General features: G+C 33.7%; 1 protein-coding gene across 2 annotated transcripts; it reads right to left on the reverse strand.

Annotated features, from left to right (window-relative positions):
* Window positions 1-1,861: 1,861 nt before the first annotated feature.
* On the reverse strand, window positions 1,862-14,070 carry LOC122019392 (protein SUPPRESSOR OF QUENCHING 1, chloroplastic-like). Of its 2 annotated transcripts, none has more exons than XM_042576866.1 (8): window positions 13,633-14,070; window positions 12,827-12,927; window positions 12,678-12,734; window positions 12,499-12,593; window positions 11,735-11,834; window positions 11,466-11,524; window positions 8,207-8,334; window positions 1,862-2,022 (listed from the first exon to the last, which is right to left on the reverse strand). In XM_042576866.1, exons 1-8 carry the CDS (start codon window positions 14,054-14,056, stop codon window positions 1,883-1,885), a joined length of 1,104 nt encoding a protein of 367 aa, XP_042432800.1. In that variant the 5' UTR covers window positions 14,057-14,070; the 3' UTR covers window positions 1,862-1,882. The 2 variants fall into 2 exon arrangements, with proteins under 2 accessions (XP_042432800.1, XP_042432805.1); XM_042576871.1 differs by having other exon boundaries at window positions 1,862-2,016; window positions 13,633-14,065.
* Between the last annotated feature and the right edge of the window lie 254 nt (window positions 14,071-14,324).

Consider the following 14,324-nt stretch of genomic DNA (forward strand, 5'->3'; position numbering starts at 1 on the left):
ATGATACAGGGAGATGAGAGCATTGAGCTCCCCCACTCTGTTGGGGTAGGAGGATAGGTGTATTCCGATAACATCCTGTCCACTCAGTCACTCAGGAGCAGTGATGGCAGAGTGCACAGTTGTCATAGCTCTACCCACTCAGTCTCACCATCGCGTGTGAGATGGTTGACTGGCGTCAGAGATGACACATGTCAGTTTTGCACCATATGCATAAATTACATTTATTGTTTGTGATTGCTGCATTTTGGATGTTGCATTTATTTGGGTTGCATATGTTTGACATGCATACAGGTGACATTTTGTATCTGGTCTAACGACCCTTATATTCAGATAAGAAGTCCTAGTGAGTATAGTTTTCTTCAACCTTTTTAGTTTGCATTTCCTACTTTTGTTCAGAAAACCATGATGATTACTGCTAGTCATATCTTATTATGCATATCTATCAGGTATCCGCTGAGTTATTGAACTCACCTCGTTGATTATTCTTATTTCAGGTTGAAGTCGTCGGGAGGTTCAAGGATTTTCGCTTTGGTCTTTTGGTTTTTGTTTATTTGTTTAGAACTATGTTTCAGACTTGTTCTGGTTTTGGTACTCTGGATTTTGTGTGGCTTGTCTTTGAGTAATGTACTGGTTGGGTTTTGTTTGCTTGGTGCATTGTATTTGGTATGTTTTGCTACGCGCCTGCCGGAAGGGCAGAAGAGGTAAGTTTAGATGATATTTTCGTTTTCTTTTGCATTGTGTGGATAGTCGGAGGCTGTTTTATTAAAACTGCGTGGATGGTTTTATTTTTGTTTGATATATATACCAATCGTGTTGGCTAATGAGTGTGATCCCTGAGGGCTATGTATATAAGTCTCAGATTGTTACCCGTATAGGGGAGATGCTGTCGAAATTTCTTCTGACAGAGACTACCTGGGACGTGACAATTTATAAAGCATGAGCACTAAATATCTTTGTACTGAAAGGGTTGTCAACCTTGTGACTGTTCATGCATGATGTCAACCTGGTGACTTTTCATGCATGATCTTAATGTAAGTTGTCAAGGACTAAGTAATAAAGAGATCTCCCAATCTGTAACTACTAGCATAGGTCACACAATGGATCCACTGTAAAACATAAATGTTTAAGTTACCCTATAATAATTAATCTTCTTGCTGTTAACTAAAATTTAGGAACAAGAGAAAAAAGTAATGCAGTTGATAACAAATAAGTTTTAGAATACAAGGAAATATATAAAAGTACATATTCATTTGTTGTGCACTTATAAATATAATATAAAAATCAAGAACCCGTTTCAGTTCTAGAAACCATCATGTAAGATTTCCATATCAACAGAATAATAATCCGCTTATCACGTTACAGGCAAAACACATGTGATCTTATTTTCCCATGTTGATGATTATCCTTGACCAGTTGATTATTCCTCTCTTGACTCAGTCAACAATGCCTCATCAACATTGCAAACAAATAGTTTTTCCTTGATCCCATGACTTGTTTGCAAGGGGCAATCCAGTAAAGGCGAGATGGTTTGCAGATCAGCATGTAGAGGTCTGAATTTTCCACCTCAAGTTTCATTTAGATCAATTGAACAATTTCTCAAGAAACAACCAAAAGCAAGCTTTCCATTATTATTTATTTGAAATAATATGAATAGTTATATCAAGAGAAATAAATTTCTGATGGTCCTTAAGTAATATTTTTAACCTCACTAACCACAAGTTGAAATGATATAATAGCGTCGATATATATATATATATATATAAAGCATAATCCATTCATCCTAAAACATACAAGCAAGTACCTGTTAATCTATTATACCACTGGCAGAAAATAAAAGAAACAATTGAACTCAACAATTAATACATCAAAGATAAGACTGACCTTACCCTCCATGATAATGGTTTTTCTCACTTGCAGAGTTCACATCCTGAACAATACCACTTATGACCTCTTCAGCTATGCCACTTGAGGTACCATTTGGAGAGCCAATCTCACGTGTTTCTTCAACCTTCTTATCTGCAACTAATTGTCTTCTTTAGCAGCAAATGGGAAGGGTAGCATAGAAGATATAATCCGTTTAGATTAGTTTAAATTGTCCAAATGTTAAAATTCTATAAAAGTTGGTAGAAAATACCCCCATCACTTAAAATCTCAGCCCAAGACTGATCTTTTCACTAATTATGGTCCAGCACAATGATGAGGACCAATCGCATCAACAATGGTGCAGAAAGAGGAAGAAGAGAAGATAGGCATTGCCACAATCACTATTCATAGAAAGATGAGATAAAGGATCGAGATCCTCAACTAATAGGCTAATTGGTTTGGTCTAATAAGTTAATGGTATCGAAGGTGTTCTTGATTATTGATTAAGACAGATAGTAGTGATTGAGACAATTACTATTTATCTACTCCAAGAGTTTTGCACTCGAGCTTGAAGCAGAAGTGTGAGTGCATGGCCTAATGAAGCAATCATGCAACCAATGATGCAAGCTGAACCATCCGCCTCATGGTCAAGGGTAGAGGTGATTTCCTCATCAGTCTCATTTAGTGAAAGTTAAAATAAAAAGGAAATAGATGATTGCCTAGGGTTAGGCATCATGATGTACAAAACAAACCCTAACAATAGAGTAAGAACTTAAATGGGGTAACCATTAAACTTTGACCAAGATGTTGACCATTCAATAATTGTAATAAGGTGATAATGATAACAATGTTACCCAAACACAAGTAGGAGTATCTACTACAGGCATGAGACCCATGTGTTAGCCATGAAATTTTTCAAAGCGAGGATGTGGGTAGCTGTGAGAAGTAGTTTAATTTTTTTTACAATACAGGAACACAAGAATTTGTTAACATATTCTGACTTCTGTATTATTTACATAGCATATTTAGTAAATTCTTAAGAGCTAAAACATTAAATTAATATACCCTAACTTAATAAACCTGCATCATTTAATATAATAATCAAACCCTAATTTATATATCATCCCTAAAACCCACCTAATCCTACTCCACCACAGCACCACAAAATCCTCTATCCTCACAGCACAAGCAGGCCCCTCTCCTCACTCAACACTGTCATTTCACATTCTTCATCAAGACAAACAGAGGACTCTACTCAGAACTATTTCCTCTTTCTCTTTTGCTAATGTTCCTCCCACTCTTCCTATTTATTTACCTTCTGCTCCTCTGCACTTCATTTGCTTGATTTGTGTGAAGAACGAGATCACACTGTCTTCAAGCCCCCAAGGACAGGAGGGAGTTCACCAAATTCCAGTATCCCAAATGATAACCTTGGTTTAAGTATTATAGACCTCAATAGTGTGTTATCTTGTGATTCTTATCCATGCTTCCACACCAATCTAAATCAGCAAAAAGCTTATGAATGAATAGAGGGAATGAGAACTCATTGATTTTAGGGAAGCAATTGAACTAAGTAATTAAAACTATAGATTGAATGATTATGCAGAGAAACAGAAGACTAAAATATTGAAGGTAACTGTTAGACTGATGTGAAAATTAAGGTTTCATATCCACGGTATTCCTATTCCCCTCTACCTATTGATACTATTCATTAATATATAATTACAATTTCAACTTATAATACATGATATAGACAACTAGACCACAAGTATTTGTGCTTATCTATAGGGCTTCAGAAACATATTTTTACGACGGAATTAAAATCTATTTCAAATTTTATTAAATTAGAGGCAAATTTGTTGCAGAATTATTAATCCGCTTCACTTTAATAAAATATAATATTTGAAAAAAAAAATTGAGACAAAATTTGAAACAAATTTGAGACAAAATTACAAATAAATGTGTATAAACAAAAATAAATACAGATTACAAACGTAATTTAAAACTGTAAATAAAATTAAAATGTATTTCAGATTTAGATAAATTAGAGATGAATTGGCTATAAAATTACTAATCTGTTTCACTTTAAAAAAAAACATAATATTTAGAAAAAAAATTTGATACGGAATTTGAAACAAATTTACAAATAAATTTTTATAAAAAAAAATAAATGCAAATTACAAACAGAATTTGAAACTATATAATTTCTACCACAAAATTCATTTAAAATTTAATGAAAAATTGAGACAAACAATAAACAGTTTCAAATTTATAAAAACATTGATAAAAAAAATTAAAACGGAATTAAAATATGTTTCAAATTTAGATAAATTAAAGACGGATTTGCTACAGAATTACTAATCTGTTTCAATTTAATAAAATATAATATTTAGAAAAAAATGAGAGAATTCTAAACGAATTTGAGACGAAGTTATAAATAAATGTTTAAACAAACATAAATATAGATTACAAATAGAATTTGAAACCGTATAATTTTGGTCACAAAATTTGTTTCAATTTTAATGAAAAATTGAGATAGAAAATAATTCTTTTCAAATTTATATAAATAATGATAAATTTTTTTAAAACAGAAAAGAAATCTATTTCGGATTTACATAAATTAGAGAAACATTTGCTATGGAATTACTAATCCATTTCACTTTAATAAAATATAATATTGAAAAATTTTGAGACTAAATTTAAAATAAATTAGAAACAATTTTACAAATAAATTTTTATTAACAAAAATAAATACATATTAAAAATGAAATCTAAAACAAAATTATATTTGTCAAAAAAAATCTATTTAAAAAATAAAAGGGAAAAATTCTATTTTAAATTTTAAAAAATTAAAAAAAAAAAATTGATGCTGATCTAAAGCAATCTGTCCTAAGTTTTTTATCCTTTCTTCTTTATCTCGACACTTCATTCTCTACCTCCCGATCGCACATCTCAAGTCCACACCCAAACCTCCCTCCTTCCTCCTCCATCCATAGTCCACTAAGGTCGACGGGCCACCACCCTCATCACAGTCGGCCTCCCCAACATCCTATCTCACCTTACCCTCTCTCGATTGGGAGAAGCTCCTACCGTCGACAACCCTTCTTCATCTCCTCTACCTCTCCCAATTGGGAGAGGAGCCATCTCGTCCTCCCCAATCCTCATCCCGACGCTGCCACCACATCCTTCCTCACCAGCGGCCACCACTCCATCTTCTTCCTCTCCCGATTGGGAGAGGAAGCGTCACCTTGGGAACTCTTGAATCCGAGGCTCTTCCATTCATCCATTCTCATCCACAACCCTCTATTCAATTGGGAGAGATTTTGACAGCCCACCTTCATCCGTCGGCGAGTTTATATAAGACAGCTTCGGGATTCCAATCTCTTCTGCACCATACACCTTTCCGAATATGGAGGGGGCAACATGATTCATTTATGGCACTCGTCACACGCCATCCATTCCAATCGAGGGAGAAACTTCATCCACAACCATCGTCCATCCGCAACATTCTTTCAATGTGTTAGTTGATTTTTTTTTTGTGTTGGATTGTTTACTTTGATTATTGAATTGTAATGACATTAGCTTCCCATGTTAAGATTGCATGCACTTCTGTTTAACTTGATTAATGCTCACATGGTGTTTGATGAAATGTTTCTTCCATTAGTTGGACTCTGGTTGATGCATTTAAGTTGTTTACTTTCTTGCAATGGTTATTTCGTTCGAATATTTAAATTTGTGTTCTTTATTTGGATGCAATTATGTTAGATTAGATTAGGTTTGGTTGCATGTTAGTTTCGTTAGACGCTTACTTTATGTTATTTCTAATTCTCCGCAATTGTACTTAATTAGGTTAGTTTTCATTACTTACATTGCCTTTCATTTTATAGTCTTAGCAACTCAACCAAAAACTCCATTGCGTTTCATTCTTAGTCTTCGCGATTAGTAACAAATCCATGATGTTGGCTAGGAATTCTAAATTCTACAATGTTAATAATGAATTATGTGTTGTTATAGATCTATGATATATAGTTTCAGTTAGCTAAAATTACGTGAGTTTATAAGTTTAAGATGTTTCAATTTGTTTCAGATTCCAATATAGTGATTTTAGTTTTAGTTACTTCTGACAAATATGTTTCATATTGTATGAGTATCAGCAATTTGAGTTTTGTCGGCTAGGAATTCTAAAGTTTTCGATGTTGATTCTTTAGATCTGTGTTATATAGTTTCAGTTTGCTGAAACTATATGAGTTTATAAGTTTCTGATGCTGACAAGTGCTATTAGCTTCAGTTTGTTTCAGATTCTATAGTGATTTCAATTATTTCCGACAAATACTTTTCAGATTGTATGAGTATCAGCAATTTGAGTTTTGTTGGTTAGGAATTTTAAAGTCTTTAATGTTGATTCTGAATTTTATGTTCTTATTGATTTGTGTTGTTAGTTTCAGTTTGCTGAAACTATGAGTTCATAAGTTTCTAATGCTGAAGAGTCAAACATCATTTTGCCTTTTAACTCATCTCAATTCTCACCTTTGATTTAACTGCACCAGGAGTTTTAGGTTTTACTGTGACGGAAGAAGAGACTACATCTTCAATGTTAATTTTGTTACTATGGTCAAGTTGCAGGCAAGTAGAGGTATGCATTATACAGGTGCATGACGAACCTACCGTGCATATATATTTTTGCTTTAAAGAAAATTTCTTGCTGCATGATGAACCTGCCACACATATATAGGTCACATTAAGTATGACAAGGGGTGAATGCATTATTGGTTATTAAATTCTCTGTAGGTTGCATTTATTTTTTGTATTTATGACAAGAGGTATCCATTTATTTTTTTATTTATGTGATGCAGGATGTAAGTAGAGGGAAGGATATCAGTATCAACAAAGGAAGATCAAGGGGGAGAGGACGCGGAGATGATAATTTGCTATAATATAAGAGAAGTATATATATTTAATTCTTATTAATGGTATACAAATTGAAGAAATCATCGAGTTACATAATATTTACTTTGATGATGAATGTATGCAACATGATACTATGTCTGAATTTGACAACATACCAAATGAAATATAAGTGTGTGAATTTTATCTCAATATTGTATTTATTAAATGACATACATTATATGTATTTATTTGTTATAGGATGAGGTGGGAAGACAAACTTCAGAAATTATTGAAAGCTAAAAAAAATTGGAACTCGTTATCACAAAAAAATAAGCTTATCGAGGAAGTAAGGCAAAAGAGAAGAAAATCTGAAGGAGATGGTTCGATTCAAAAGGTGCATATACAAATCATTTGTATGATGATCTAATCCCTGTGAACTCGTGATAGATGAAATAAAAGTTAAAGGATTTGTGTTAGAATTTAAAAATTTATCAATTACTTGCTAAATTTAGTTGAATAATGTGAATATTTATGTATCTTTAATTGTATGATATTTTTAGATTATAAACTGTTGTTTAATATTTATAGTTTATTTGAAATGTGTGATTTTTCTTATAAAGTAATATGCCGATGAAAAATATAGAAATAAAATATAATAAAATTTTAGTGATAAATTTTAATATAAATTTATATACGGATTTATAAATAAAATTGTAAACAAATTTATAAATAAATTAAAATTATATTTGAGATTTAAAATAAAATTAGATATGGAATTTATAAATAAAATTGTAAACGAATTTACAAACACAATAACATTATATTTATTATGTAATTTGAAACAGATTAATGACAGATTCAAAATAAAATTAAAAATAAAATCTGTATTTGAAATTAATTCCATTGATTAAATAAAAATCAAATGTATAAACGGTTTTTCGATCCGTTTTTGAAATTAGAAAAGGAAAATTACCATCTCAAAATTAGTCACGGGGCTTTCACTAATGGATTTTTGAGACGGAATATTTCATCTCTTATTTGAGACGGAAAAATGACTTTCAGAAACGGAATTTTTCGTCTCTAAAGCCTTATTTTCTTGTAGTAATTAGGTATCCTCCACTCTTCCTAAGTTGGCGTAAAGGTATAATGAAATCCCAGCTTGCTACAAATATACGCAATCCTAATAGGAGAGTTGGTTAATAAATTGACTGCAAATGATTTGAAATGACAAATTATAACAATTTCATTAGGTTGCACCAATGTAGGACTAAAAAAATCAATTTTAGTCCAGCTCATCCTCACCAGCTATCAAATTATGATGCAAAGGAATGAAATCTTCACATACTATCAGAAAAATAAATATGATAATATAACAGTAAAAAAAATCCTGAAATGTATCATGCACCCTACTATAGATTCTTATGAGGGAAGTAAAAAAACAAAGTCAACTACATACTTTGATCAACGGAATGACAACCATGTAGAATGTCATCAATTGAAATACTTCCTATATCTTTTCTCACGAGTGATGGACTGGCTTTTTGCAGCATCACCTCAGATATGGTAGTGGTTACAGCAATGCATCTGCAAGTTATGTGAGGATTCTTAGTATCGAAGAATGGCACTTCAGAACCATAATGGCAGAAAGGTCATCAATGTGATCATGGATTTAAGAACGGCTACTATGAATTTATTGGTCTAGGCCTTTAGTTAACCCTAGTTTAATTAAGTATTTGAAATTCCAATTAATTGGGTTTAGTTTGAGTTTAAAGAACCTCAAATAAGTTTCATACAGTCTGAGTTCGTCTCGCTTGATACAGGACAAACCCAATCTTCGTACCTTCCAGTGGGTCACACAAATGGCAAAGATGAACCTATAATTTTTGCTCTTACATATTGGCTTTTTGGTTTTGGTGCATTAGCGAAATAATGCATATTGCTTGTGTTATCAACTTGGAACGAAATTTTAAACTATGAATATAATGCACCATAAAAATTCAACTAGAATATAAAAAATGTTTAAAATATTAAAACAAAAATAAAAAATGATAAACATATATTATCAGCATGAAAAAACTAACTGAAATGCACATGTTATAGATTTATTGAGCAAAAATGACAAATTTGTTATCATTTGCATGTTGTTTATATTGGAGGACATTTTATCTCAGGTCAGACTTTGACAAAATCGCATTGGTTTCTGAGAGCCAGTTCCAATTTTGGATCCACCAGTTCGGTCTGGTTTTTTTCCTTGATGCAAATTTCAATCCATAAGAAGACTCCAGCTACTAGAGTGTCCTGGATCTAAATATTCTGATCCAATCATTGATCTGAGTCAATAATTGATCCACCAGTTCGGTCTGGTTTTTTTCCTTGATGCAAATTTCAATCCATAAGATGACTCCAGCTACTAGAGTGTCCTGGATCTAAATATTCTGATCCAATCATTGATCTGAGTCAATAATTATACCCAACGTTTACAATTTCGACCCGTGCTGAGGTTGCGGTCCTGGACCGGAACGACATGATTTCAATACCGTATCGTACCGTGTCAATATAGTTTCAGTAATTTTAAATATAAAATATTTACATAAATATTTAAAAAATAAACAATATAACAAATAATCTTAAAAAAAAGGAAAAAATATGGCAATAGATAAATAAATAAATAAATAATTTATTATAATTTTTAAATTAAAATAAATAAAATATAAAATTAATTAGATAATTTTATTAGGATTTAATAAAGCCTCTTTAGATTATCTCCATCATAGCTAGGAGTTGATTAAAATAATTAAGCTAAGTTTAATTTTAAAAAATCTAAAATCTGACACCACTCGTAAGATCGCGCAACTTCGAGATTGCGTGACTCCTCCGGCGTGATCGCGGTGGTCGTGCGAACCCTTGCGGCCGTAGGGTCGCTCGACGTCTCCGCAACGACAACAGAAGAGTTATGCGACCCCTCCGCTGCTGTTGTGGAGTCGAGCGACCACTCTGCTGTGGCCACAAGGTCGCGCAACACGTCACAGCTGTAGTGGATCTGGTGCCGAGGTCGTGTCGGTGCCGAGGTCATGTCGGTACCGGTCGCCGGGTGGAACAAAATGTTTTGCCAGTTTCGACCGTCTCAGCACAGCACTTTAAATCATGTTTATACCTATGCAAAAAAAGGCTAGATTCCTAGGAGCTTTTAAGAAAAACAAAGGTGATTAGTGAAAAACAAAAAGAGGACGCAAAGGTAAAAAAAGAAATTGTACTTACAGAAGATATAAGTGGACTAATAAGAGGTCGTTCTTGAAGTTGCAAACATATTTTATTGAGTGATCTCCCCTTTATCTTTCTATTTCAAGTTGAAGTGCAAGATTCTTCATTTATCATCATTTTTTCTTTTTACTTTTTTTTCATCTTATGATACATTATATACATGACAAGGATGAGATTAGATGTTTATCTCTTCCAATATCTTTTATCAAAGCCATGTCAAATTTTATTCTCTCGTGACATCTCTCTCTCAATGTTTGATGAGAAATTATCTCCTTACAGTGTTTCTCCCATCTCAGAGTAGATTGTCAGCACCCTAATCTTATCTTTCCTTTGCAACACATTAGCCAATTTCTTTTTGGAATGCAATGGATTAGTTATTGTATATCTCCAACATTCTCTCCTTTTCACAAATAGATGTCAGAACATTGTTCAATCTCTTATAGGAGATTTATTCCTCCTCTTCAAAGAACATTATTCAAATGATAGCTCTAGTTTAGAGTCAGTTAAAGAAAAAGATTGTATCAACTATTTTTACGATCAGATTCAGTTAAAGACTTTTTTGAAGAAGTTTAGCCAAGAATGTTACATTGTCAAATTTTCTCAATTGTTACATCAGTTTTACGTCTTCATCCACTTTGTCAAATGTCTTTCTAATGCTTTTTTATATTTGGAACATCTTCCATTTTATGAAATAAGCTAGACATCAACAAATGTCTATGCTCGAACTTGAGGTAGAGTTAGAGTTAATAGTTATACAATGGATACTTAAGTTAAAGTATGATTAAAACCCATACTCCTAATGTTTATAAATTTGAATTGGATGACTAATTATCCAAAAATCTTAGATTGTCGAGAATGGTGTCAGTCTATGCATTTGTGTCCTTAGCTGATTGCAGGAGTCTATAACATCAGCATTTACACACACATACTAAACTTGGTTATGGAACTACAAAATGTGATTCTCCCGTTAACTACCAATCATTAATGTATAATTTACTGACTTAATAACAGAAATGTAATAAATCATATAACTACATTTTTTGAAAAATAAAAATAAAGGAGACTTTTTTAATTTGAGGAATGTGGTAAGGCAAAATTTAGACAACCTAGACACGTATATTGTCCGATAAAGGGGAGACGCTGTTCATAATGGTGAGCACAAGGACCACTTTCTTGTAGATGTTAATTACAAGGACAAAAAGATGTACAAGGTCCCTTTATTTGTGTAACGACTAATAAACTTGTGGTTTCATTGACCAACATGATTTCTAGGAGCTTTCTTCCTCTTCTTCTTATAGGACATGCAAAATATAAGATACAAACTGAATTTGCATAAGGAACTTCAAAATTTTAACTGAACAACTTTCATCGTTTTTGTTAGGAAGAAACTGATGCACTAACCAATTGCAATTTATAATGGTTAGCAAGAAAGATAGTAGTAAATCAAATTGTACCTCATTTTTGCAGCTTTTGCAGCTTCAACTCCAGCTAGAGCACTTTCAATTGCTATACACTGAATAACTTTCTCAGTTATAAAACAATAGCATGCTTGTAGGAAATATAAACTTCATGAAACAGTGAAATATTGCAAAAATTCCATGCTTCTCAGATATTTACTGAATTTTGAAATCACATTGAAAGAATTAGGACAAAAGCAAGTAATAATTTAGGGAGAAAATAATATTTAAACAGATTGCAGAAAATTTTTAGATACACCATATACCTGGGACTGAGGTATGTCTAAGCTTTTAGAAGCTGCTAAAAATATATCTGGGGCTGGTTTTGGTTTTTTAAATGCATCAGCAGATATAATCACATCAAACCTGATATGCATAAAACAGCAAAATCTCTAAGAATCCAGCAATTGTTGGAAAGAAGATTAGATGAGAATGGTTTATGTACCTGAGGTTTATTTGAACTAAGACGAGAAAATAGAATACCATAGCTAAATATTGTCAAATTAATTGCATCTGAGATGTTGATACTACATGAAATATTCAGGTACACAGTGCATAGCCTTACTTGGGAAGAGCTAATTTTATATAATATTAAAAGTCAGGTTTTATTCTTTCAAAATGAAATTTATTGTTTCAAGGTCTATTGTCTTAACTAATGGTACATTTCTATTTTTTTTCTTTCAGTCCATTGCTTCAGTGTTTGATTTATTACAATTTATTAATCATATTATGGTGTTAAATAGGATATATTTAAAAAATTTAGTAAGGTTGAATTTTTTTTCAACATTCATCTTTTAACATGAACCTTCTAACCCACAATTTGATACAATTCAGAATTACCAAAATCACCAAAACAATTCATGATTGGAACCTCAATTCGATAACCTTGCCAATGACATGTTACAGCATATGTCCTTATATGTAGAAACATATTAACCCATCCTTGTTAGCATATAAAAGATGCCATGAAGGGAAATAAAACTGAACTTCAGAAATTACAAATGATCAGTGAGAGTAAATCCTGACTAACAGAGAAACAGGCAAATTGGCAGCAGCAAGATTAGCATCCACCTTGGTCCTATCGGCACTAGATGTGATGGCAACCTTTAGCCCCCTTCTTTTACACTAAAATGGTGGCATCAACCCATTACTTATTTTACTTGTTTAGAAGATAATAGGAAAAAAAGTACTAGTTTAAGGGGAATATACCTCAATGATAAACTCAAGGGCTCCAGGATATCCAATTCCCAAGTTTGGCTTTGCATACTAAAATGACGCAAACAAAATTTGATTTTGGATGCATAAACACTAAGGAACATAACAATCAATCTTCTCAAAGCAATAATAATATGTTTTACCTTATTAACATAAATTTCAAGAAACTGCTTCTTTGCTTCTTGTGGATCAAAATCTTTCACTCCCTTCATTGAGGCAACACCTCCAAGAAAATTAGCCTCGCCTACATGACTCAATGTATATACTTATCGTTACACAAGTACCATTTGTAAATATACATAAACTCATGAAGCAGATTCCCAATTTTTCCATTCAACCCAGAATCATCATCGATTATAGGGCATTGATCCACACTTGCCTATCAATCTCTTTATTGATTGGAAAGTGCCAATAATTCTGGAACCAGTCACTTAAAAGGGTTCTGGCTCAATTAGTATCAATACTTTTGGGCATACTTGCATGGTGGGTATGGTGAGCAATGAACAAATGCCTATGAATCAAATAATGTTGCCCTGACTCTTTGGTAAATTTATGCTTAATAAGTTTTCTTCTTAATCCTTTAGTATTATTTCTTGGCGCCAAGACTCTGGAAGATGCAAGAGCGTCACCATCAAAGTGAGAGACAACGGTATGTGGATGATTATGGCTCTACAAATAATGATAGAATACGGCAGAGCCAGAAACAGCGGTCGGATCTAAGCCAAAAAAAGTTTTATTTAGAACTCAGAAGTTACATTTAAGTTTGAATACACTACTCATTAATCAGCAACAGTTATCTTCCATATGTCCTAACTGCTTCGATATTGCCCTACTTTTTTCAAATAGGGTTTACGTTGAGAAAACCTAAGCCAAGCGCCATTACCAACCAAGAACCTATTTGAGTACTACTCACAAGAAAGATAAGAGGGAAAGGAGAAAAGAAGAGCACCAGTCCCTGTGAATGGGATGAAATCGTCAGCTGTGACAGAAACACCCATATCGGCGAAGAGGTCGACGGCCGCCATCCTCGAAAGCTCTACGCTGTTACACAGAACTCCGTCCATATCGAAGAGGACGGCCGAGACCTTATCCCATGGCGCGCTCTCCTCTCCTCCCCTAACCTCCTCTGCTTCCACCTGCTGTTGCTCCGGCGGTGTAGCGCTAGTAGTGGCGCCGCTGAGCCGGCGGAGGGCGATAAGAGATACGGCGATGGAATGGGCATGGCCGGGGCGAAGGCAGAGGAGCGCAGGCGACGGGAGAGTAGGGCGGCATTGGGAGGTTCGATGGGGGAACCGGAAATAAAGAGGCGATCGAGACGAAATAGCCGTTGAGCCCTGCGCCATGTTTCTGCAAGGATTGGGCACCCAGCGCATTGATTAAATGGGTGCGCTCTGACTGAGTCTGCCACTCAACTGGATTAGGAAATAGTGGTTTTGCTTTCTCACCGAGAAATTGTGGCTCAGCGCCAAGGCCCAATTAATCGAGTAAGGAAACGGACACGGAGAGCATCAATTTTCCACGTGTCCATTCCATTTCTACGCACTTCGCAGACCGTGACGTCAGCAAAAAAACACGAGGAGCCACCAGATCCGCTGTGGATTGGAAGATGGATATAATTATGATCAGATTCTGATCATAATT

The sequence above is a fragment of the Zingiber officinale genome, chromosome 1A, assembly GCF_018446385.1.
Source record: "Zingiber officinale cultivar Zhangliang chromosome 1A, Zo_v1.1, whole genome shotgun sequence".
NCBI lineage: Eukaryota > Viridiplantae > Streptophyta > Magnoliopsida > Zingiberales > Zingiberaceae > Zingiber > Zingiber officinale.

Bases quoted from the DNA above. Each gene is read 5' to 3' on its own strand.
- LOC122019392 (XM_042576866.1), bottom strand. From the start codon at position 14,056: ATGCGCTGGGTGCCCAATCCTTGCAGAAACATGGCGCAGGGCTCAACG. The intron at 12,735-12,826 runs GTAAAACATATT...GCGTCATTTTAG, and splicing joins TTGAAATTTATGTTAATAAG to TATGCAAAGCCAAACTTGGG. The intron at 11,525-11,734 runs GTATATGGTGTA...AAAGTTATTCAG, and splicing joins TAGACATACCTCAGTCCCAG to TGTATAGCAATTGAAAGTGC.